At 39.7% G+C, this 24,845-nt stretch overlaps 1 protein-coding gene and 3 long non-coding RNA genes across 4 annotated transcripts in view; 2 read left to right on the top strand and 2 right to left on the bottom strand.

Annotated features, from left to right (window-relative positions):
• The window catches only part of LOC125001222 (NACHT, LRR and PYD domains-containing protein 3-like), a 174,398-nt gene that overhangs the window by 117,673 nt on the left and 31,880 nt on the right, over positions 1 to 24,845 (top strand). Inside the window, exons 9-13 of the mRNA XM_047577144.1 lie at positions 3,031 to 3,071; positions 18,241 to 19,008; positions 19,111 to 19,284; positions 20,103 to 20,276; positions 24,341 to 24,514. Coding sequence (XP_047433100.1) covers positions 3,031 to 3,071; positions 18,241 to 19,008; positions 19,111 to 19,284; positions 20,103 to 20,276; positions 24,341 to 24,514 — 1,331 coding nt within the window. The remainder of the gene's footprint in view (positions 1 to 3,030; positions 3,072 to 18,240; positions 19,009 to 19,110; positions 19,285 to 20,102; positions 20,277 to 24,340; positions 24,515 to 24,845) is intronic.
• LOC125001046 lies at positions 3,496 to 6,063 on the top strand. Its single transcript, XR_007111447.1, has 2 exons — positions 3,496 to 5,062; positions 5,556 to 6,063. It is a non-coding gene; the product is annotated as an uncharacterized LOC125001046 (long non-coding RNA).
• Positions 7,270 to 9,154, bottom strand: LOC125001099. The gene is made up of 2 exons (XR_007111510.1): positions 8,660 to 9,154; positions 7,270 to 7,561 (listed from the first exon to the last, which is right to left on the bottom strand). It is a non-coding gene; the product is annotated as an uncharacterized LOC125001099 (long non-coding RNA).
• On the bottom strand, positions 9,980 to 11,623 carry LOC125001075. The gene is made up of 4 exons (XR_007111486.1): positions 11,195 to 11,623; positions 10,830 to 10,908; positions 10,634 to 10,696; positions 9,980 to 10,241 (listed from the first exon to the last, which is right to left on the bottom strand). It is a non-coding gene; the product is annotated as an uncharacterized LOC125001075 (long non-coding RNA).

Raw genomic sequence — 24,845 nt, 5'->3', positions numbered from 1 at the left:
GAATGTTTTTATCACATTAAACAGTTCTCTTGTCTGTATTGACAGATAGAAAATGGAGCAGCAACAGTTGGTTTAAATGAAGGAGCATCATGTTGTTAATATCAGCAGGTCTCAGTCATCGGTGGTCGGTCTGATCTCAAATCAGTACCAGTCTAGTGTTCACATGTACATTTAAAGAGTTATTGGAGTCAGGAATCATTCTTTCTGTTCATACTGTCTGTGGAGAAACTCATCAAGTCATTTCTTCCAGTGTAGTTGTGTTAGGAAGAGACCACTTCACAGTCAGTGTGGACAGTAGGAATTCTAAGAACTCTGTAATGTTCATCTGACATGTGACTGTTGTTTGAAGACAGACTTGAAAATTTGAACTTGTCCTTTAACATTTTAACGACACCAACCTACTGAGATACCAAACACAGGAAGAAGAAGATCATGGAACCAATGAACTAATGAACAGTTTGTTTTCAACATGTGTGATTTGATATTGATCCTGTAATGAGAGACTTGACTGAGGTCAGCAGCATGTTATTGATGTGTGTTGACATGAATAGTTGTCTGAATGTTGTGTTGATGTTTGGATGATGTGTGTAGAAGGCTGACATGATGATGATCCACAATAACACAAGGACAAAGTCACTCTACTCATTTTAGAGAACAGCTCATTGATTAGGACGTAGTAATGTTGATCTGAACATTAAAACCTGAACACATGTGATTGATTATCAATGATTTTATTAACATATTTTATTCTTTATTCAGATTGAGGAGCTGCAGTTTATCAGAGATCAGCTGTGATTATCTGGTCTCAGCTCTGAAGTCCAACCCCTCCCATCTGAAACATCTGGACCTGAGTAGAAACAACCTGCTGGATTCAGGAATGAAACATCTGTGTGGTTTTCTGGAGAGTCCAGACTGTAGACTGGAGACTCTGGGGTCAGTTCACTGGATGTCTGTTACTATTGTGGATCTGATTTGTTTAATTACAAACTGAACTTAATTTAAACATAAATAAATAAATAAATACCTGCCATAAAGAATGAATTAAATAAATAAATACCTAAATATATGTCATAAATACTATTTATTTCTTGGTGCACAACAAAGTGTTATTCAGATGAGGGGGGCTGTCCACACATGAGTGCACGGATAGACTGCACATGCCTTTTCACAGCAGCCAGGTAGCTTGATTTGAAATAGCGCAGCAACGGCAGGCTGGAGCCGAGGCACTTAGCTGATGTGGCAGAAAGTAACAGTGTCAGTCAGGACTATTTACCTTTTGCAGTGGACCCTGTCTGATAACTTGTTGCATTTAGCATGGTACACCAGCTCAAGCGTCCACCCTCAGATATTTGGAGGAAGTGCTACATTGCTTGACCGTGTCTGTCTGCCACACGGCTCCACCTCACCTGTTTAAAAGGAATTCATGTGACCAGAACTCACAGGATTCTCAAACTATTTTCCTGCTCTTATCTTTGCTGGAAACGTCAGATATGTGACATACAGGATGATTAGTGACGTTGACAACTAGTACTTTCATACTTTGCATGCATACAGTAGAATTAACAGTAATGGAGTATTTGGAGTCCGTGTCCAGGTACATGATGTTTGTAGTGTATCACATCTTCTCACGCATACAAAGAAACAGTACTATTCACTTCTTTTTTTTTTTCAGTGTGGACAGCCCCCCTCATCTGAAGAAAATGTTACGGTGCATGTGAAGTGGTGCATCAATAAATAAATAAATGGATAAATTCATAAATAAATTGCATTCAGGTCATTTATTTAGGTATTTCATTATTTATATTTAAATATATATTTAGGTATTTATTTATTGAATTATTTACTTTTTATTGTGTCAGAATTGGTCCTGATCCACAATAACACAAGGACAAAGTCACTCTACTCATTTTAGAGAACAGCTCATTGATTAGGACATAGTAATGTTGATCTGAACATTAAAACCTGAACACATCTGATTGATTGTCAATAATTTTATTAACATATTTTATTCTTTACTCAGATTGAGGTGGTGCAGTTTGTCAAAGATCAGCTGTGATTATCTGGTCTCAGCTCTGAAGTCCAACCCCTCCCATCTGAAACATCTGGAGCTGAGTTACAACTTCAACCTGCAGGATCCAGGAGTGAAACATCTGTGTGGTTTTCTGGAGAGTCCAGACTGTAGACTGGAGACTCTGAGGTCAGTTCACTGGATGTCTGTTACTATTCTGGATCTGATTTGTTTAATTACAAACTGAACTTAATTTAATTTCATTTCATTTATGTTCACATAGAACTTAAAGTCTTAGTTTACGGTTTCAGCTTTTGTTCTTATTTTCCATTTTCTTGTTCTAAATTTAGTCTGAAAGCTCAAAGACATTGTGTGTTTTGCAGAAAGTGTAGAAAACGTCTGTTTGTTGTTAAAGTAAATTAATGTTTGTAATTGATGTTAAACAGTCACATCTGTATCCAGAAAAAAAACCCAAACACACACATCCAGATCCATGCAGCATGTTATTGATGTGTGTTGACATGAATAGTTGTCTGAATGTTGTGTTGATGTTTGGATGATGTGTGTAGAAGGCTGACATGATGATGATCCACAATAAAACAAGGACAAAGTCACTCTACTCATTTTAGAGAACAGCTCATTGATTAGGACGTAGTAATGTTGATCTGAACATTAAAACCTGATCACATCTAATTGATTATCAATAATTTTATTAACATCTTTTATTCTTTATACAGATTGAATTCCTGCAGGTTGTCAAAGATCAGCTGTGATTCTCTGGTCTCAGCTCTGAAGTCCAACCCCTCCCATCTGAAACATCTGGACCTGAGTAAAAACAACCTGAAGGATTCAGATGTGAAGCAGCTTCTTGATCTTGTGAAGAGTCCAGACTGCAGACTGGAGACTCTGAGGTGAGTGGAGGGTTGGAGTCAGTTCATTCTTCTTTCAGTAGTTTTGTACTAGACACAGAATCTAAAGTGTTTCCTGGAAACCTGCTGCTGTTTCTTCAGAGATGCTGTCAGAGGAGAATGGAGACAGACTGGACAGAAAGACAGAGACAACAGTCAGACAATCAGATCATCCTGAAGCTTGTTGTGTTGATGTTTTCAGGAAATAAATGTGGATTCCAGCTGACAGCCTTACTAGATGAATAGAGACAGTGGTCCTCATTCATCAGATCTGATCTCAGACTCTTTGTTCTCTCACCTCAAAACTAAATAACTGATCAGTTTCATCTTTGTCACAGCTCTGAGATCAGTCTGACTGAAGCCTGTAAATCACAGAACCATCATTACATTTAGTAACCATGTGGTCTTTCTACAGAGCAGAACCTCTGCTGAGGTCCAGTCATCACATCTGTATCTCTGTCATTAGTTTCATCAGATATCTTCAATGTTTCTTAGTCAGCTGATGCTTCAGAAACACATGAGATGTTCATCAACACACTCAGACTCTTTATTGAAATGGAACAGCTGGAAATCCATCACTAAAGTAGTAGTATTTCAGTAGATTTAATTGTAAACGGAACCATATATATTGTCCTTCATGTTAAAAATATTCTCAGCCTCAAGAATTCTGTGGACTGTGAATATTTGTTGCTGCTGATGATGAAGTGATTCTCTGTAAACACTGACTTATCTACTGTTGTTGTTGTTCTCTCTACAGATGGCGGTGAACAGGACGGTATGTGAGCTGAGAGAGGATGAGCTGAGTCCTGATGATCCAGAGGTTGAATCAGCAGCAGTTTGTGTGTAGAGAGACTCTGACTGGACCATGTTACTGGGAGGTGGAGTCAAGAGATTAAAGATCCTCAACAGAGCTGCACAAACTATTAACACCAACAAGTAAAGACCAGTCCCTCTCCTGAATTATTGGACACATTAATCAACCAGCATCAACAGTCTTTCTATATTCTAATGTGTCTCTTCACTTCTGTATTTATTGTACTGTTTATTTTACTCCTTTTTCAACCAAACATTTATTTCATTTGAAAAGAAGCAGGAAGCAGTTTTCACACTGAGCCTCTGCTTTATGTATCATTGTCAGAGATGGAGATAAACTATTGTTGTTATTGTGACACACTTTCATCTACACTTTGCTTTGTTGTGCTTCACTCTTCACTGACTGGTTAAAGAGACGTTATTTAAAAAATGTCTCAGAATTAAAATTAAGAGCTCAGCGCCTTCAGAAAAACTTAAAGGCTCATTTAAGACTTAATTAATGGCACTTTTAGGTTTTCCATAATGATCGTTGCAAGTTCTTATTACACTTTTGCACAATAATCTGCTTTTTTGCACTATCTATCTGACACTAATTTCATCAGTGTCCACGTTCTGTGATCCTAGAAATTTATATTGCATTTTTTTTTTTCCAGTATTTTTTAAATTCCCTGCCCACACTTGATATACTGACTGTCAGAGTGCTGCATATTCTTGTGTATTTTGTACCTTCTTTCAAACTTCATACTGTCTTTTATTGTTTGTAGATTGCTTGTATATATTTTCGTACCAAATTCTGCACTACTGTGACAAGGTCATTTCCCATATGTGCGATAAATAAACGTTGTTTTATGTCTTATTATTGAATGAAGGCTTTACTTCGAACACACAAAGAAATCAAAATAGTCAAAACTACAAAAACAATGTCAACATAAAATGTCCGAAAGGGAGTAGGAAGACGCTTATTTAATCCTACACCTTCTCCTTTCTCAGTAATTAATGATCAGTTTCTTAGTTTCCATTTTTTACAGTGTACGTTAGGCGCTAGCTGTAGTTCAATGATGTGGCCACTGGAGGGCAGTGATCGTGATGGTTTCTCTGGTCGTTATTAAAGCAATATCATGTAATTCATCGTTTCACCGCCAGATGGAGAAAAACTGTCACCGGTCATTTTATATCGTAGAAGAAGAACCCGGAAGTAGTGAACAGGTGTTGATCAGTCAATGGTGTTGATTAATTAACCTGATTAATGTTGAGTTAGCAACTGACTTTGGTCTCACTGTATAGGGAACAAATAAGTAAAACCCGACATGAAGACACCGAGAGTTATATCCAGGTACAGTAATTCGTATTAAAGTTGACTTCCTGTTCGTGTTTAGCTGTTAGCTTTGAAGCTAATAGAGGAGGAGCTTGTGTTGTTTTGCTAAAGTTAAGAAGAAATATTATGTAGCGTTTCACTGCTTCATCCCAAATAAACTGTTTTGAGCATTAATTTAATATTAACAGGGTTCAGGTAAACACGACATTACAAATATTTATCTACTATTTTAAACGACGTGTCATCAGTGTAACATGGAGAAGAAATGTGAACATGTCCATTTAAAACCAAAGCAGGAGCCTCCAGTTCTTCATGGTAAAGTCATCTTTTTGTTTCCTTGTTTGTGTCTGACCAGCAGTCTGCAGCCTAAAGACACTCAGTTTATCATAGAAATCACAGGTGGACACGCAACGTTTTATATTTCAAGCCTGCAACAACAGAGATGTGCATTTTTATTTAAATGTAAATGATGTGAAATGAAGAACAGTGACGTGATGTGTGTTTACTGCAGGTGGAGAACATGCTGATGGATCACCACAACCAGAGCAGCCTCAGGACGACACCACGACAAGAACCTGGACGGGAGGATCTGAGGGGAAAGATTCAGGTGGAGAAATCCCTCCTGAGAAAATCTAAATGTCAACCAGAAATCTTGATGAACAACAAACAACATTAAAGAAACTGTACAGTGAAGAAGAACATTAGAAACCAGGTCCCTGCTCCTCTCCAGTGTAAAAGCTCCTCCTCATGTTAGTACATGTTTTCATATTATATCACTGTATGTACTCGAAGTAGCTTAGTTTTCATTCATCTTTCTGTATATTTTAGCTTTGTAGGAATTAAGGATCTGCAGCGAAAACGAATGAACTCATTTCATTTTGAATAGTTTTTTAATCATATTTTCATAAATCTGAAATGTTTTCCTTGTTGAGTGCCTCAAACATTTGATGCTGTAACTAATCAGACGTTGTGTGTAAACTCTTGTTGTTTTGCTCCAAAGAATCTGTCACACGTGAAAAGTTGTGCAGTTATTTACATATTTAATAAAAGTCATAAAAAGCTGCTGGATGTGTTTCTGTGGCTTTAAAGTGTTCAGGTCTTTGATAATGTTGAGATTCAGGAATCTGTCCAGTGAAGAAAAGATTTAATTCATAGATGAAACTCTAAGAAGAATTCTTCTGCTCATGTGAATTTAACTCAAAGTTAAACTAAAGATCTCCAGATGAGCTCAAAGAGCTGTGGCTGTTAGAAGGTTCAGACATTTGGAGGTGGAGGGTTAGTGGCTGTAAAAACACTGAGAGACTGTGTCTTCAGTCTTCAGCTGCTTCACTGGTCCAACACTCAAAGCTTCTCCAGAGTCCAGAGGAGAGTCTGAGGTTGAGAGTCTTCAGGTTGAGGGAGTCACTGACTGAACGGCTCAGTGAGTCGGGAGTTGAATCAAGAGCTGAACGGCTCCTCAGAGGGGCGGAGTCTGTGGGAGGCGGAGCCAACTTTTTTATTTTTTCCAAAATCTGAAAAATTTCCCCAAAATTAGATGACAAATATACCAAAAAATGATGGAAAAGTGTGAGAAAGTGGCTCAGGGAGCAAGAAGAAGGGTTGGGGGTACAGAGGTTGTGAGTTCAAGTCCCACAGAGACTTGTTTTATTTTACAATGACAAGCATACAAGCTTATTTATAAAACCTGGTCTCGAACCTGCAACCTCCAGATTTGAAGGCTGCTTTTTAACGCACCGAGCTACTTCTCAAGTTAAAATATAAAATTTTTAACTTCTATTTCTGGTCGAAGTGGCCAAAAGCTGAAAAAAGGCAACTACCCAGCTCCAGCCAGGAGCCAGCGGGCTCTGGGTTTTTAGTGTAGAGGTAAAGTAAAGGGTTTGATATCAGGAGGTCGGGGTTCAAATCCCATCCTTCACATTTTCCTGAGATTTTCACATCCGAACCGTCAACTCCTGACTCAAATGACTGGGACGAGTCAGATGAACGACTCTTTCTCTGAAACCACTCAGGTGGTGAGGGCCGTCCTTCCTCTGGGTGAGGAGGACTTCCTTCAAGTCACTGTCTGACCTGGAGCTGAACACACAACCTCCAAAACTTCACCACCACACCTGAGAGACACGGTGGACGACACACAAACGTCCTTTTAAAGCCTCACACTGATGTTTCACCACAAAACCACCAGTTTAACAACAGGGACAAAATATTAGGAACAAAAATAATCACTCTTTAGTTTGATAAAAAGATTTTATTTTACCATAAAAAACAACAAATCACATCTTAATACAGTTTCCTGTGAGGAGTCACTGTGGAAGAACATTTTATCATTTAATCAAAATAACTGTGTCCAAAGAAAGTGAGTCTTAGTTTCTCTGCTGTTTCTGAGGTGACTGTGCTGACCTGAAGTCAGAAGGTTTCTCTGTGAAGCTCATGATGAGACCAGCTCTGAGGAAAGGTTCAGGATGAGAAGGAGACCAAGTCAGACCACGACTCATCTTCAGTTTTCACCTGGAAACTCATCTGAAAAATAAAAAGAAGGACGACACGTCCTGGATTCACACGTGAAAAATGACTGAACTCAGTCTAAATGACGTGAACACACACAAACAAACTAGAGGAGGAGGTTCCATGTGGAGTCAACCTCAGACCTTCATTATTTGTTCCTGTTGAAAAGTTAACGTACATGATGGAAAGTCCAAAATATGAGAGACACTGTTTATCTAATTATAGCTGCTTTTACAGAAGGAGCCTCAACATTTTAACTCATAAACCAACTCCTTCTACATTATTGTCTGTGAAGGTTCTCAGTCATCCAGGTCATAGTAATCCAAAAAAGCATTGAACAAGGTCAATTTCCCACTAGTTTATCAGAACTGAAGAAGCTACTCGGATGAGTGGAGAAACGTCTTCAAGAAATTCTACAAGTCCAGCTGACCTTGTTCAACGCTTTTTTGGATCTTCTACATTATTTTTCTTATTTACACACAGATACGAACTAAATGTACAAGTTTCTGTTGGACGACACCTTATATGTTTTCAGTTTTATTTATATTTTTGCAGCACATTTAAACAAAGCTCCATCTGATCTTAAAAATCACCCATGTTTCCATCATTTGAGATAATCAGTAACAGACTGACCTGACAGGTTTGTTTCTACAGTGAACACTTCAACAGCCTTGTTACTTTAATTGTTAGTAGAATTGATGATAAAAAAAAAAGTCTTTAAATCAACATTTATTTTGTCAGTTAATTATTTTTCTAAATGTAGCTGGATTTGACCAAAGAGTCTGAAATGTCCGATTTGTCCTGAACGCAGCGGACTGATCAGGAAACGGAGACAGCTGAGCAGCAACACGTTGCCTCTGTCCGCGTGTTTCTTCCACGTTTCTCCAGTGAGTTGATCAACTGTGACTTAGTGGTGAACACTGAGACTGAGAGGAAGCAGCAGGTCAGTCTGCAGAGTCTGTTTTGACTCTTTACCAGTGAATTGATGAGTCAGAGGCAGGAGGAGGCTCACTGCTCTGAAAACACACTCACCTGCGCAGGTGAACGCAGCCTGTTGATCAACACAAACACTGACACCAGACTAAAGGAGAGGAACCAGAGAAACGGTTTTACCTTCAGCAGCAGCAGCAGCAGGAGGAGGATGATGAGTGATGAAGCTCAAATAAATCAGAGTTCCTCCTGATCCTGAACGATTTAATGAACCCAGAGGACAGGAAGTGTTTTTAAACTATCACCATCACCGCCCTCCAGTGGTCAGTGTCAGAAACTACAACTGTCCACATCCACTAACACTGATCCTCAAAGAGACTTTATGACTCATTGAGTGAGAAGAGAAAACCCAGTAGAGAAGGATGAGCTGGTGCTGAGGCTGGTGATCTAGAAATCTAAGGACAAACTTCCATTGGTTAAACTTTGTGAATAGCTCAGTGAGGTGAGACGTCCTAGTAACTCCTCCTTGTTCTTGGGCCCTAGGTTCAACTCTAGGCTACTGACTTCTTTCTGTTGTTGCGTCTGAGGGAAGTGAACAATGAACACAACAACAAAAAGCTGCACATCCAGGTTGAAGAGTAGCTCAGTGAGATCAGCTGTGGTTCTGTCTCTCAGTCTGAAACCAGTAGATCAAATCCAGAGCTCTGCTTTCTACATTTTATTCTCTGAGTGACAGAGGAAAAACTAAAATGCTATTAAAGTTTAAAGCATCTCAACGTCTCTGGGGTCGTGGCTCATGATGTTAAGTCTTTCCTCAGAGGTTCTGAAGGTTTGGGTTCAAGCCCTGGATGGTTCAGTCCATTTTAAATATGAATACCAAGATGGAAGACTGAAAAGATGTAAAAGTCGCTGCACTGATGTCTCTGGTTCAGTGGCTCAAGTGGTTAGAGTCTCCTCTAAGGACTGGGAGGTTGTTGGTTTGATACTTGGACAGTTTACTTTTTATTTTAATGTCCAACATCCAGAGAAAAGACTAAAAAACCCTGATATAATGTGAACATAGCAGCTTCTCTCTGGTGGCCTAAGATGTTAGGTCAGTTCATTAATGTTCTGGAGACATGTGTTCAATCCCCATGAGAACTTTTAGATTTAATCAACCACAGAAACAAACAGAAAAGCTCCAGGAAGAGTGCGAACATGTGTGGTCAGATAGCTCAGGCTGGTAGAGGACTTATTGGAGGTTCTGAAGACGTGGGTTCAAATCTTATCGTAGTCTATGAATTTTAGAGTCCAACACTCAAAGTAGAGACTGAAAAGCTCCAAGAAAGAGGAGGAACATGTGGACAAATGGCTCAGACTGTTAGAAGAGTCTATAGTGAGTGTGAAGTCATGGGTTCAAATCGTATGACAGTCATGACTTTTGAAGATCAACACCCAAAGAAAGAGATGGAAAATGTCAACGAAAGACTAGAAACCTGCAGTTAAATAGCTCAGAGAGTTGAATGAGTGGTTGAAACTTTTTAAGTCATGGGTTCAAATCTTATGACAGTCGAGACTTTTAAAGTCCAGATTCCAAAGTGACGATGACAAAAGCGCTCAGAGAGAAGGTCCAAGTGTGAAGGGTTCTCGGTGGCGTGTGGTGGTTCAACCGCGGCTGGAAGTCGCAGGAGATTGGTTCGAATCCCACCCGTTGTCGGGGGCCTGGATCATCGGAGTGGGTCCTGTGGTAGCAAGCGCGGGGGGGGCCGTGTCCTCCCCGTGGTTTCTGAGAGGTAGAAGGACGGGGTTATGTCTCCCATAACTAAGAGCAGCTGGAGTTTTACAGTGAGGGGGGAGGAGTCAGCAGAGGGGAGGAGCTAGTGGGTTAATGTGAGGAGTCAAAGGTTAGGTGGGAGGAGCCAGGTGCAGTAGGGGAGGGGTTAATGTATGGGGAGGAGTGGTTAGTGGGTGGAGTCAGGGACAGTGTGGGAGGGGTTATGCTTAGTGGGTGGAGTCAGCATAGGGGGAGGGATTCATGGGAGGAGTCTGCAGAGGGGGGAGGGCCTTCATTATCTCTTTGCCGCCGCACGTGGAAAAGCTGTGGGGGTCCAGTACAAACATATCTGTCCCTCCAAACAGAGGGACAGATATAAATAATCTATAAAAAATATACGTTACCTGTAGCGCGAAGATCCTCCTCTTCACGTGAAGTCCTGGAAACCATCATGGCCACGTCTCCTCCTGGAGAGATTAGAACAAAACATGTTAGTCTACAATTATGAAATAGTCAAACAATATGCCATAAAATAAATGTCTACTAGCAGCAGGAGTTACAAGTTACAAAAGCTCTAAATGATAATTTGATATACGATACCTTCAGGGTGTTCTTGAGAAGTTCCTGTTCTTCAGGTGAAGTCTGAGAAACCATCATGGCCGTGTCTCCTCCTGATGTTCTGGATGATAGAAGTAGGAGGTTAGAACAAAACCAACAACATTTACTAATGTATACATTACTATTATTACTATTTTATTACTACCTGTTACTCTACTATTATACATTACTATTATTACTATTTTATTACTGCCTGTTACTCTACTATCATAAAATAGTAATAGAGTATATATATAAAAAACTCTATGAGCAGGAGTTTTACTGTGGAGGAAGCCATCTTGGATTATTGTGATTTGTTCAAATGACTCATGTTAAATGAGTTTTAATAGTAATGTAACATACTCTACCTATAGGCTGTTGTTGTTGTCTAGTTCCTGTTGTTTGGGTGAAACCATCATGGCCGTGTCTCCTCCTGATGTTCTGGAGTGATAGAAGTAGGAGGTTAGAACCAAACCAACAACATTTACTAATGTCACTAGATTATTACCATCTGTTACTGCCATGAATAAGTAAAAGTACAGTATGTGAGAAAAATGTCCTAATACGTAATACCACTGTGGTCTGTGAGGGTGGAGGCCGTGTCCCCTCCCAATGTTCTGGAGTGATAGAAACTGGGGGTTAGAACAAAACCTAAAAGTGAGGCTGCAACAAAAACAGATGTTGAAGAAAGTTGTGACCTTTGACTCCATAGAGATGTGGCAGGTGTAGGTTAGGTCATTTTAAAACTGTTTGAAATAGTAATGAATAGAAATGTTGCTTTATTTATGGGGATCGAGATGCTGATGCTGCATTCAGGACAACTTGGGAAAATTGAGCTCTGAGTTGTCAAATTCGGAAATGACTGCTTCTAAAATAAAAATAAAAATAGTATAATAATAATAATAATAATTAATGTGAGGATTTAAATGGTTAAACTACTAATGAAATAAATGAAATAGTTGAGGCTGTATGGGGTGGGGATTATTACCATCTGTTCCTCTACTATTAGAAAAGAAAGAAAGAAGAAGTCTATTACTTTCAGATCTACAGGTATCAGTAAACCAGGAAACATTTTATTAAAGTGAAGCTCCAAACTGTTAATTAATAAGTTTGTTCTTCTTTCTTGTAGTTTGTCGTTCACTTTTCATACTTTTTGTCAGTTTTCCTCAAACATTCATTCACATCATTGCAAAGAGTTTTATTTAGCATAAATCTTAATTAATAACCTTTAAACACAGAGGACCTTTCTTATGGAACAGTTTATCTAAAAGTTGTTTGTTTGTTTAAAAAACTATTGAAATGTGACTCTCCAGTCAAGATTTGTAGCTTTTTAAATCATCTATATATTTTATTTAATGTTGTTTATAGATAATGAATTGTTGTTCTTTACTTTTTAATATATTATTTGTAGTTTAATTTTACTTTCCATGTGTAGATACATTTTGCTTTACATAGGGAGGTGTTTCATTCGTCTTTCTTGGCTTCCATCTCTCCTGAACAACTATTAACTATTTTTATACCATTTTAATGTTTTCTGTCTTCAATGTGCAAATAAACAAATTAAATCAATGCAACAGAAAAAAGATGTGTAACAGTAAAAGGTGTAAATCCATGGAACAACTTAGGAACAGAAATGAAATGATGTAAAACACTCAATAGATTTGAAAATAGATTTAAAGATATTATTAGTCAATAATTATGAACAAAGGGGTATTGATGAACGTGTTATTGGTTTTTCTTTCCGTTTTATTTAAGGTAGTTGACAGAACTTTGTTATTGTAAGAATAAGCCTCTCAGTGGGAGGGGCCAGTAGAGGTGGTTGAACTGGTAGAGGAGGGAGGGGGGCATTCTGGCCTTTGTACTATAGTGGTTTCAATGGGTATTAATTCATTATTTTAATATATAAAACGTTTTGCCAACATACTGAACTTATACTTAAGATGAAAATCAAAGTAAAAGAGACATGAAGTCAACTACTGCTGCTTGATTAAAGACTAAAGGTTTGTTGAGAGAATACCAGAGAATTAAAATGTTAAACAAAACATCCCAACTTTAGTCTTTCATCATGGAGCAGTGTCTGTCTCTGTGTCTCTTGTGTTGTGTTTTCCTGTTGTTACTTGATACTCATCATCACATTTCCAGCTGGTGGTGTTTTAGGGACAGAGGAACATGACGTCCTGGCCTTCTTCACTAAACTGGTTTGGATGGTATCAATGGATTTGAATGTTTTGTGAAATGATTTCACTGGTAAATGTCTGAGTTGAAGGATTTCAGGTGAACTCAGAGAAATAAACATTGACATTCAGTCTCATTCATTCACAGATTCAAATTACCCAAATGTTTGTTCCATGTGCTCCATCCACACCTGTCCAAGTAGGAGGCCAGACTGGCAAACAGGAAGTGGACGATTCCAACTAGATTTAAGGAAGGGGGAGGTGGACTGTACTAAGTGAGGTATTGTAGCAGGGGTGTTGGACATTACATGCATTCATACAGTTTCATCTTAGATGTCAGCTGTAGGTAAAAGTTAGATAGTGATGGAAACATGTTTTATTTTATTAATAATGATTAATGTGTTAGATCGTCTGTGAAATCAAAGAAGACTTCACCTGGAGAGAAGAATCCACGACGCAACACGCAGACTGTTTAAACTACCACCATCACTGCCCTCCAGTGGTCACTATGAGGAACTACAACTGTGGACATCCAATAACGCTGATTTTAGCTTCATGTTTTATTACACCTACAGTCTGACATTTTTATTATTTACTGGTAAATGAGCGGCAACTCTCAGAGGCAGAGCTGAAAAAGAAGGAAGCCGAACACTTGGCACTTTTTGAAAAACTTCTTTCAAAATATAGATTATATCATAACTCATACAGTGAATGTATAAATTCAGTTACGTGAGCAGTGAAGGATTTCATTCAATCAATGCACAAATAATGTACAATGCTCTCTGTTAAACGTTGCTGGAGAAACTTCCGAGTGAGGATCATACAGAGGTTCCCTGCCCACACTTTATATACTGACTGTCAGAGTGCTGCATATTCTTGTGTATTTCCAATCAATTTGTACTACTTTATTTATGACTAAAGACTTTGTCTCTGTTTTGTGTGTATCACATGTTGACAACACCTCCTGATGGAACTTGCCTGACAACATATTTCCATAATGAGATGAAAGTATGATCTGCACACACCTTAAAGTACAAGACACTGCAGTTAAACAAACCTCTTTTTCTACACAGATGGTAGATGGAGAATCGTGTACAATGCAGTTTGTATTTATTTTAATCTTGAGGAGGTTTAAACTGTGATATCAGGTTTCACTGTTAACGTAGATGCGATAACCTATGCAGTATTACCTCTATTCATTCAGTTCACATGTTACTCGTTTCATGTGTTTGTCGGGAAGAAAGGAAACTCTAAAGTGTCTAAAAGTGAGAATAGTCAAGTTGTTGAAGTCCCCTACAAAGTGGATGACATGACATCGGGTCTGGAAATGGCAAGCATTCAGCATGACAAAGCATCATCAGTCCAGATTCAAACCTAAACCCGAACAAACAAACAAAACTTTTAGACTCAGTGTGACCCCTCTTTTAATAACTTGATATTTAATGCTGAAAAAGCAAAAGTCAATTACACACCCAGTCCTGTTGAACCCGTCCAACCTCTCCTTCCTACATCATAGGTGGAGCCAGGCATTGCTCCAAGAAGCATTTTCTTTTTCAGAGTCTTTAGTGTCTAGGTTGAGAGTCTTCTTCCTCAGCTCTTTGGACTCTTTGAATAAACCGTAAGTTTGATTCATTTTGGACTATAACTTCATCTTCAGTACCTTTACTGTTTGTCTATGCTCTAAAATGTTTGCAGTAGTTTTATTTTATTTATTTATTTATGTTTTATTATACTCCCACTTGGTTCCATTCATGCATGGCATTTTATTCCACTGTTATGCTGATGGCTGCCAGGTGTCCCCCTTAAAAAGGCTGATTCATTCTCCTGTTGGCCACTGTCAAACTGTTTAAATATAATAATAAACCTTTAAAATTTTATGATAATGATTTTATGATGATTGTCTTTGGTGGCACCTTTGTGACCCCACTAGTCGATCTTGGTTCGTTGGCACAGTATGTCAAACATATTACACGTGATCTGGGGGGATTGTCAAAGTGGCTACTCCATTGCATGTTTTCAACTGGGCATGTTTCACCACTCCACTGGCTACTCGTCCATTCTAGAATTAATTTTAAAATTCTTTTATTTGATTATAAATCTCTACATGATCACCGTTCCTCTCTGGTCTTCTGCACCCTTACTGCTCCTTATCTGCTCCTGAAGGTTCCCAAATCTAGTCTGATGCTCAGAGGGGACAGATTGTTTTCTGTTGCAGCTCCAAAAACTGTGGAATGAACTGCTGCTGTACATCAGACAGGCCTCCTCACTGTCTAATTTTAAAGATGTTCTTAAAATTCACATCTTTACCTTGGCTTTTCACACCACATAGTTTGTTCCTTTTATGTGCACGGATATTATATCTGTTTATTTTGTTTTGTTTTCCATAGGTTTTGCATGTAAGCGCACTATGTTTTAAGATTTATCTACGTTATGATTAGATTACTCGTTCACCGGACTCAAACACAGAGTTATGCGTCTTTTCTTGTAAGGCTTCGTATCATAGTGAAGATATAGCGGAGAGGAGCCGCTGATCTCCCTCTGTCTGAGCCACTAAATGAGGCCTGAGCTCTTCAGACAGACACTGGAGAACAGATCAGACTTTCTGTGTCTTTATATTCACACTGCAGAGCTGAGGGATCAGAGGACTTTAATAAATGTACATGTTGATGTAGATCTAAAACATTATGATGTATTATTGGTAATTTTCTCACTGATATATGGTCTTTTTTTATCAATCAACATCACAGATGAAGTCTTGACTCATGTGTGTGGGCTGATGTGAATCCAGCAGCATGGATCAGTGTAAGGACAGAGAGGAGGGAGTCCCTCCCTCTAAAAAAACTCTGAGTGGAGAACATGAGAACCAGACCAAAGATCAGAGGTGAGATGAACATTTATAACGAGTCTATGACTCTTCTACATGTCAGAACTCTGTTCTCAAATCACTGCTCCTTTATTATTATCACTTAAATATTTGTGTGTTGGTTTGAAGAATAAAGCAGCAGCAAATACCAGACACTGCAGGACCTGGACCTGGACCTGGACCTGGACCTGGACCCGAGTCTGAGCCTGAGCCTGAGCCTGAATCTGAATCTGAAGATGAGTCTGAACCCAGCTGTGTGTCTATGAGACACAGTCTTTCAAATGATTATTTAATTGACTTTAAAGGACAAAATCCCTCTCCTCTAAATAGGTAAGATATATGTACAACTGGTCTTCTGTGTCTAACATTTAACACTAGAAGGAAACTGTTCAGGAAGCTGTTTTTTGTCCCCATGGTGAAATGTTACTGGTGCAGTTGTTTGGAATAACTGAATAACATTCAAAGTTTGTTGGTCTTTGGGACAATTATTGATTTTGAAATCACTTTGTCTTCTAAGATCCATTTGAAATCAGACTCACCAGAACCTGATACAGAATCTGAACAAGTAGCTGAACCCTGCTGTGTGGCTATGAGGCGTGATCATTCAAAGGATTATTTAATTTACTTTAAAGGACAAAAACCCTCTGTTCTAAATAAGTAAGACATGTGTATAACTGGTCATTTAGATTTAAAATTAGAAGGAAACTGCTCAGACTACTGTCATTGTGTCCCCATGGTGAAGTGATACTGGTGCAGTTGTTTGAAAACAGATAGAAATCATTTTGTGTCTGAACGATGAAGAACTCAATTGTTAAAGAGAAAAGATTAGAGAGAATGAGTTTCATTGTCGAGAACAATATTTGCACCAGTTCTTTTGTGCATATGAAAGTGAAATGTGGACTATGTGATCCTCAGTCATCAGTTTAAGAATTAATCACTTGTTTCACGTCTTTAGTTCTCTTGTCCAGCTACTGGAGGACAACATTGTGACTTTTGTGAAGAAGGAGCTGAAGAAGATTCAGAGGGATCTGAGTCCAGATTACCCAGAATGCTTAGAGAGTCAGAGGGAGGATGAGGAGGTGTTGGAGGGTGAGGATGAAGAGCAGAGGAGGAGCAGCAGAGAGGCATTTGTGAAGATCACACTGAACTTCCTGAGGAGAATGAAGCAGGAGGAGCTGGCTGATCGTCTGCAGACAAGTAAGAGGATTTCTATGAACATTGAACCTGATGAATGAATTAAACATTTACTAATGTCTCAAGAGATGAAAGAAAATACTGTATGATCACTCATTCATTCAAGGAATTAAATGTTGGAAATGTATTCACTGATCTATTTGTTGTATTTATTCAGAACATTTTGCTGCAGTTTGTCAACGTGAACTTAAATCTAGTCTGAAGGAGAAGTTTCAGTGTGTGTTTGAGGGGATTGCTAAAGCAGGAAACTCAACTCTTCTGAATGAGATCTACACAGAGCTCTACATCACAGAGGGAGAGACTACAGAGGTCAATGATGAACATGAGATCAGACAGATTGAAACAGCATCCAGGAAACTAGTCAGACCAGAAACAACCATCAGACCAGGAGACATCTTTAAAGCCTCACCTGGAAGACAGAAACCAATCAGAAGAGTGATGACAAAGGGAGTGGCTGGCATTGGGAAAACAGTCTTAACACAGAAGTTCACTCTGGACTGGCTGAAGACAAAGCCAACCAGGACATCCACTTCACATTTCCATTGACTTTCAGAGAGCTGAATGTGTTGAAAGAGAGAAAGTTCAGCTTGGTGGAACTTGTTCATCACTTCTTCACTGAAACCAAAGAAGCAGGAATCTGCAGCTTTGAAGAGTTCCAGGTTGTGTTCATCTTTGACGGTCTGGATGAGTGTCGACTTCCTCTGGACTTCCACAAGACTGAGATCCTGACTGATGTTACAGAGTCCACCTCAGTGGATGTGCTGCTGACAAACCTCATCAGGGGGAAACTGCTTCCCTCTGCTCGCCTCTGGATAACCACACGACCTGCAGCAGCCAATCAGATCCCTCCTGAGTGTGTTGACATGGTGACAGAGGTCAGAGGGTTCACTGACCCCCAGAAGGAGGAGTACTTCAGGAAGAGATTCAGGGATGAGGAGCAGGCCAGCAGCATCATCTCCCACATCAAGACATCACGAAGCCTCCACATCATGTGTCACATCCCAGTCTTCTGCTGGATCTCTGCTACAGTTCTGGAGGATGTGTTGAAAATCAGAGAGAGAGGAGAGCTGCCCAAGACCCTGACTGAGATGTACATCCACTTCCTGGTGGTTCAGACCAAAGTGAAGAAGGTCAAGTATGATGGAGGATCTGAGACAGATCCACACTGGAGTCCAGAGACCAGGAAGATGGTTGGGTCTCTGGGAAAACTGTCTTTTGTTCAGCTGCTGAAAGGAAACCTGATCTTCTATGAATCAGACCTGACAGAGTGTGGCATCGATATCAGAGCAGCCTCAGTGTACTCAGGAGTGTTGACACAGATCTTTAAAGAGGAGAGAGGACTGTACCAGGACAAGGTGTTCTGCTTCGTCCATCTGAGTGTTCAGGAGTTTCTGGCTGCTCTACATGTTCATCGGACCTTCATCAACTTTTCTGTCAATCTGATGGAAGAACAGATAACTTGTCAGAAGACTAAAATGTCTTCCCAACTAAATCTGACACATCTCCACCAGAGAGCTGTGAACAAAGCCTTACAGAGTCCAAATGGACACCTGGACTTGTTCCTCCGCTTCCTCCTGGGTCTTTCACTGGAGACTAATCAGACTCTTCTACGAGGCCTGATGAAACAGACAAAAAGCTCAAAGACTAGTGAGGAAACAGTCCATTTCATCAAGAAGAAGATCAGTGAGGATGTGTCTGTAGAGAGAAGCATCAACCTGTTCCACTGTCTGAATGAACTGAATGATCGTTCTCTAGTGGAGGAGATCCAACAGTCCCTGAAATCAGGACGTCTCTCCACTGATCAACTGTCTCCTGCTCAGTGGTCAGCTCTGGTCTTCATCTTACTGTCATCAGAAAATATTCTGGATGAGTTTGACCTGAAGAAATACTTTCCTTCAGAGAAAGCTCTTCTGAGGCTGCTGCCAGTGGTCAAAGCCTCCAACAAAGCTCTGTAAGTACAGAGATAGTTTTAGTCATTAATAGATACACAGCAAACTTTAAACTGAGGAAAATACAAGTCTGACTAGTTCTTTATATTTTATTTTCTCTGCAGACTCAGTGGCTGTAAACTCTCAAAAAGAAGCTGTGAAGCTCTGTCCTCAGTTCTCAGCTCCCAGTCCTCTAATCTGACAGAACTGGACCTGAGTAACAACAACCTGCAGGATTCAGGAGTGGAGCAGCTGTGCACTGGACTGGAGAGTCCAGACTGTAAACTGGAGTCTCTGAGGTCAGTTCACTCACTGTTTTGTTTTGTTTTTTTGTTTGTTTTTGTTTTAAATTATTTTTGATTTTATTTATTTTATTAGCAAGCTTTTGAAAAAATAAGATCCTATTTTTGTCAGGTTTGGTGGAAAGTCAAGTTGAAAGGAGACAAAGTCAGAACATGCAAAGTGAAGAACACGCAAAGAATACTTTTATAACCAAACTTATCAGTGAAGATTACTATTTATGTCAGTTTCCAGTTTTAATCATAAACTGGTGCCAGATTTGGTCACAGATTAAAAAGGCTACATGGTAGACATGAGGGTTCTATAAGGGTCTCTTCATCTTCATTTTTACCTACTCCCGCTTTTCCGGCTCGCGGGGGCAGCAGCCTCAGGGAGGTCCATAGGGCCCTTCCATCAGCTACTCCAAAGGAATCCACAGGCACTTCCAGGCCAAATGGGAAGGTCTCCTTCAGGTGGGGCATGCCCAGAACACCTCTTACAGGAGGCATCCTGTCCACCTGTTACGGAAATTCTTTTGTCAGGAATGACAGAGTCACCGATGTCTGGTTTCAAAGTTTTATTTGCAGCAAGGAACCGATACATGCACTACAGCAAGTACAGAATGACGATGGTTAAAGCACTATTTTTTCCGGTCAATGCACTGTCCTGGAGTCTTGTCTTCACAGAAGCTGCTTCCCGTTGCTTGAGATGTTCGTAGATTCCATTTTCTAAACTTGTATTTTCTGAACCTTCTATGAACCGATAATGAAACACTGAATGATTTCAAGAGGGAACTTTGTCTTTGTCTTTGTCTTAAGTGGTTTTATTCTTTATTCAGATTGATTCGTTGCAGTTTGTCAGAGATGTGCTGTGATTCTCTGGGTTCAGCTCTGAAGTCCAACCCCTCCCATCTAAAACATCTGGATCTGAGTGAAAACAGTCTCAAGGATTCAGGAGTGAAGCATCTGTGTGGTTTTCTGGAGTGTCCAGACTGTAGACTGGAGACTCTGAGGTCAGACATCATGTTTTATTTATGTGTTCAGATTACATAAAGAAGCAAATCATTTTTTAATGTTTGGGGCCACAGGCCAATGCATCGAGTCACTATTGTTATACGGCATGTTTCTTCTTATTATTTTTCCTCTTCCTTCCTTTTTTCTCTACAGCTCGAGTTGTTGTAGGATGAATTATATATCAGAACGTGCGGTTTGATTGGGATCGGTGTGCTATTACTTTTCTCTAAAACTGCCAAAAAAGTTTGCATTGAAATGAATGGGACGGGCGAAAAAAAAGAGTGAAAAAGAGAGTTTTTCAATCGTCTACTCCTCAGGCATACTTTCACCTAGAGACATCATTTAAATTTTAAACTTTAGACACAACTCTTGTGTATTGGTGTATTAATCAATGTTTTGATAGGTAATATGTTTTTGATCAGTCACTGTTCAATGACCATGATAAGATTTGGAGAAATTTTGAGATTATAATGGGTGTGTATTGTGTGGAATGTTCACGATACAGTGGATGACCTCATCATTTAGAGTGGGGGAAGTTGTCTGAAATTGCCTGAAACTTTTCTCTTTCCACTCTCCTCACGGCCACTATTTACACACTAGACACATGATTTTTTCCGCAGCTGTAGACAAACTTGTTCTGTCTGTCATAATGTGCTCATTAAAGCATTGAGACGTACAGAATTTAAACTGTGAGCCTCTGAATGCGGTCATGTCTCTCTCTGCTCTCCATTGACTGTAATGCAAAGATTTTCTGAGAGAAGCAGAAAGGACCCCTGATTTAAACTCACATGTGTCTCCAAAATATTTACTCCAGAAAGACAAAAAACATATCAAAATCTTCAGGAATTTCTTATGACGCCCACGGTCTGCATGTTTTTCTGATAGGAGCTACTGTTTTGTCACAGTAAGCCCAAATGTGAGACAAGCACAGAGGGAGAAAATCGCCTTTTCTCTCTGTCCCTGTCCAGCGTGCTTCTGTCGTCATTGACAACCACCTTAAGTTGCCATGGCAACCCCTGACCACAGGCCAGAGCCACAGCTGAGACCAATTCATTAATCAGGGACTCCTCTGGTATCTGCTGTTAATACTGCTGACCCCTGTCTCCCGTACATTTATGTTACAACAACACACACTCCTCTACCAGACACACACAACACAACTTTGTGATTACAGTTACCCACGCACATGCACACGTAGTCGCGCCACACACAAACACACACGTAACTTTATGCATTTACAGATACACAGATACAGGTGGTTCATGTTCCCCGTATGACCTGATGTTGCTGAGATAAACAGTTGTTCGGAGGGCAAAACCTGGGGTACAGTATTTGTACCTGTCCTTCGGTCAGAGAGCAGAGCGCAACAGTTGGCCCCCGTAGCCATGGCAACAGAACCCACACACTTGCAGGAGCCAAATACGGTCTGGCAAAAGATTATGACCCCCTCGGACATTAACAGCAGCTGTGTATCTGGTTGCTATGGCAACACAATGCTGAGTCATTCAAGCAGCCAAAACATTATGAAAATCTCAGACCACTCACACCATTACAGTATTACAATATGAGAGGTTTCCTCATTAACACATCAGCTGTGGATTTAGTCGCCATAGCAACATAATGCTGAGTCACCCAGACGGCCAAAACATTATGACCACTCACACCATTACAATAGGATGGGGAACCTTATTAATGCAGTAGTTGTGACCCAACTGTGGGCCTGGTCTCTATGGCAACAGAATACCGGTTCTCAGACAAAAACAGACTGTCAAAAGATTAAGACTGCCTAGGTTTGGTGTGAGGCGAATATCCAGCTCCTCAGTATCAGTGCTCAGTGAAAGATGATCATGTGTCTGTCTGACTAGCTCTGGTCATTGGTTTGATTCCCATGCTGACAGAGATGGTACCCCTGGCAGTTGCCTCCCATGGCTCTTTCAAAATTTCACAGAGGGAATTTTCCAGTTCGGTTTAACACTCTCAAAAAAATCACATGAATGAGTAATCCACAGACTTTCTGAACTTAGGCCTACGTCTGTTGTTCTTTATTCAGATTAAGTTGGTGCAGTTTGTCAGAGATCAGCTGTGATTCTCTGGGTTCATCTCTGAAGTCCAACCCCTCCCATCTGAAACATCTGGACCTGAGTGAAAACAACCTGAAGGATCCAGGAGTGAAACATCTGTGTGGTTTTCTGGAGAGTCCAGACTGTAGACTGGAGACTCTGAGGTCAGACATCATGTTTTATTTGTGTGCTCAGATTAATATGATGTGAAAGTTGTGTTGACACTAATTTACAGACATCAGGCTGATATTCTACTGATCCACACTGAGGATCTTCATGGTAAACTCTGTTTTCTTCTTCTGTGGTTTTGTGTTTTCTGAGCTTTGAGTAGAAAGTGAAAAAAATGTCAGAGGGTTTTTACTTGTGTTTGTTGGTCAACTTGAGTTTGTGTGGATGGATCCACTGGTGGAGCTGTCAGAGTTTCAGAGCTGAAGTCACTACGTCTTTATTAAAGCAACAGCTTGTTGTCATTAATATTGATGAGAGCTCTTTTTCTCTTCTTCTATTTGACTGATTGAAGCTGCTTCCTGTTGGTTCACATGTTTAGAGTTTCTATTTTTTAAACTTGTACTTTCTGAACCTTCTTCAACTCTGAACAGATGATGAAACACTGAATGATTTCAAGATGTAACTTTGTCTTTTAAACTATCATCTTGAATCCTTTATTCAGATTGAGGTGCTGCAGTTTGTCAGAGATCAGCTGTGATTCTCTGAGTTCAGCTCTGAAGTCCAACCCCTCCCATCTGAAACATCTGGACCTGAGTGAAAATAACTTGCAGGAATCAGATGTGAATCATCTGTGTGGTTTTCTGGAGAGTCCAGACTGTAGACTGGAGACTCTGAGGTCAGACGTCATGTTTTATTTGTGTGTTAAGATTAATATGATGTGAAAGTTGTGTTGACACTAATCTACAGGCATCAGGCTGATATTCTACTGATGCACACTGAGGATCTTCATGGTAAACTCTGTTTCCTTCTTCTGTGGCTTAGTCCATTGACTGTGGCAGAGTTATGTTCAGTTACACATTTAAAACCATAGAAGAAGAAAAATCCTCCACTGGATGATTCATTCTGAATCTATGACACACTTGATGTTCACCTTCAGTTTCACCTCATGATTATTAAAACTAACACCTGGACAGCAGCTAATCATTAGTTAATTTTAATAATTAAGTCGTTCTTTTTTCCAATAGTTCGGTCAAAAATAGTGACGCATGTTGATCCCACTTTGTCAAAGTTCAAGGTGACGTCTTGAAATGTATCATTTTGTTCAAAACCAGAAATATTCAGTTTACTGTGATAGAAAACATATAATGTTCCCAGTGAATAAAGTGGAAACAGTTTAGTTTTTCTGTTTGATCAATGACTCAAACCATCATCACTGTGGTTTTTGATCTTTTCTCCATGGACTCATCAACTCATCAACTTATTGTTTCAGCTCTAATTCAAACAGTTTTTGCAGGATATATTCAGGATCTGTTTGTTCCAACACTTGAAGTCATGTGATGTTTTAGAAACTGAAACATTTAAACCCAAGATGCGACCGTTTCATTTTACTGCTGATGAAATGTGAAGCTGATCAATCAATTGGTCAATCAACAGAAACTCCAGCAGCATCAGTTCAGACAGTTGATTCATTGTTGAAGTCATTGATCAGGGACCAATGTCAAACAGTTTCTTCTTCCAGTTTCTAGAAAGTCGCTTCTTTTCTCTGGTTTCTCTCATTTTAAACTGAATATTTTTAGATTGAAGGGCATTGGTCAGTAAACAGTTTGAAGACATCACCTTGTCATCTGAAAACTCTGCTGGACACTTTACACTAGATGTGATTTGGATTTGGTTTGATAACTAATGAAACTATTGTAAAGATAAATCACAGATGAATCAATAATGAGATGTATTTTCATTTCAAACTTCTTCAGCTCTGAACAGATGATGAAACACTGAATGATTTCAAGATGGAACTTTGTCTTTTAAACCAACATATTTTATTCTTTATTCAGACTGAGTTACTGCAGTTTGTCAGAGATCAGCTGTGATTATCTGGTCTCAGCTCTGAAGTCCAACCCCTCCCATCTGAAACATCTGGACCTGAGTCAAAACAACCTGCAGGATTCAGGAGTGAAGCAGCTTCTTGTTCTTGTGAAGAGTCCAGACTGTAGACTGGAGACTCTGAGGTGAGTGGAGGGTTGGAGTCAGTTCATTCTTCTTTCAGTAGTTTTGTACTAGACACAGAATCTAAAGTGTTTCCTGGAAACCTGCTGCTGTTTTCTTCAGAGATGCTGTCAGAGGAGAATGGAGACAGACTGGACAGAAAGACAGAGACAACAGTCAGACAATCAGATCATCCTGAAGCTTGTTGTGTTGATGTTTTCAGGAAATAAATGTGGATTCCAGCTGACAGCCTTACTAGATGAATAGAGACAGTGGTCCTCATTCATCAGATCTGATCTCAGACTCTTTGTTCTCTCACCTCAAAACTAAACAACTGATCAGTTTCATCTTTGT

The sequence above is a fragment of the Mugil cephalus genome, chromosome 23 (genome assembly GCF_022458985.1).
Source record: "Mugil cephalus isolate CIBA_MC_2020 chromosome 23, CIBA_Mcephalus_1.1, whole genome shotgun sequence".
NCBI lineage: Eukaryota > Metazoa > Chordata > Actinopteri > Mugiliformes > Mugilidae > Mugil > Mugil cephalus.
The sequence above is the reverse complement of the archived record's forward strand: the minus strand, read 5'-3'. Positions and strand labels throughout refer to the sequence as shown.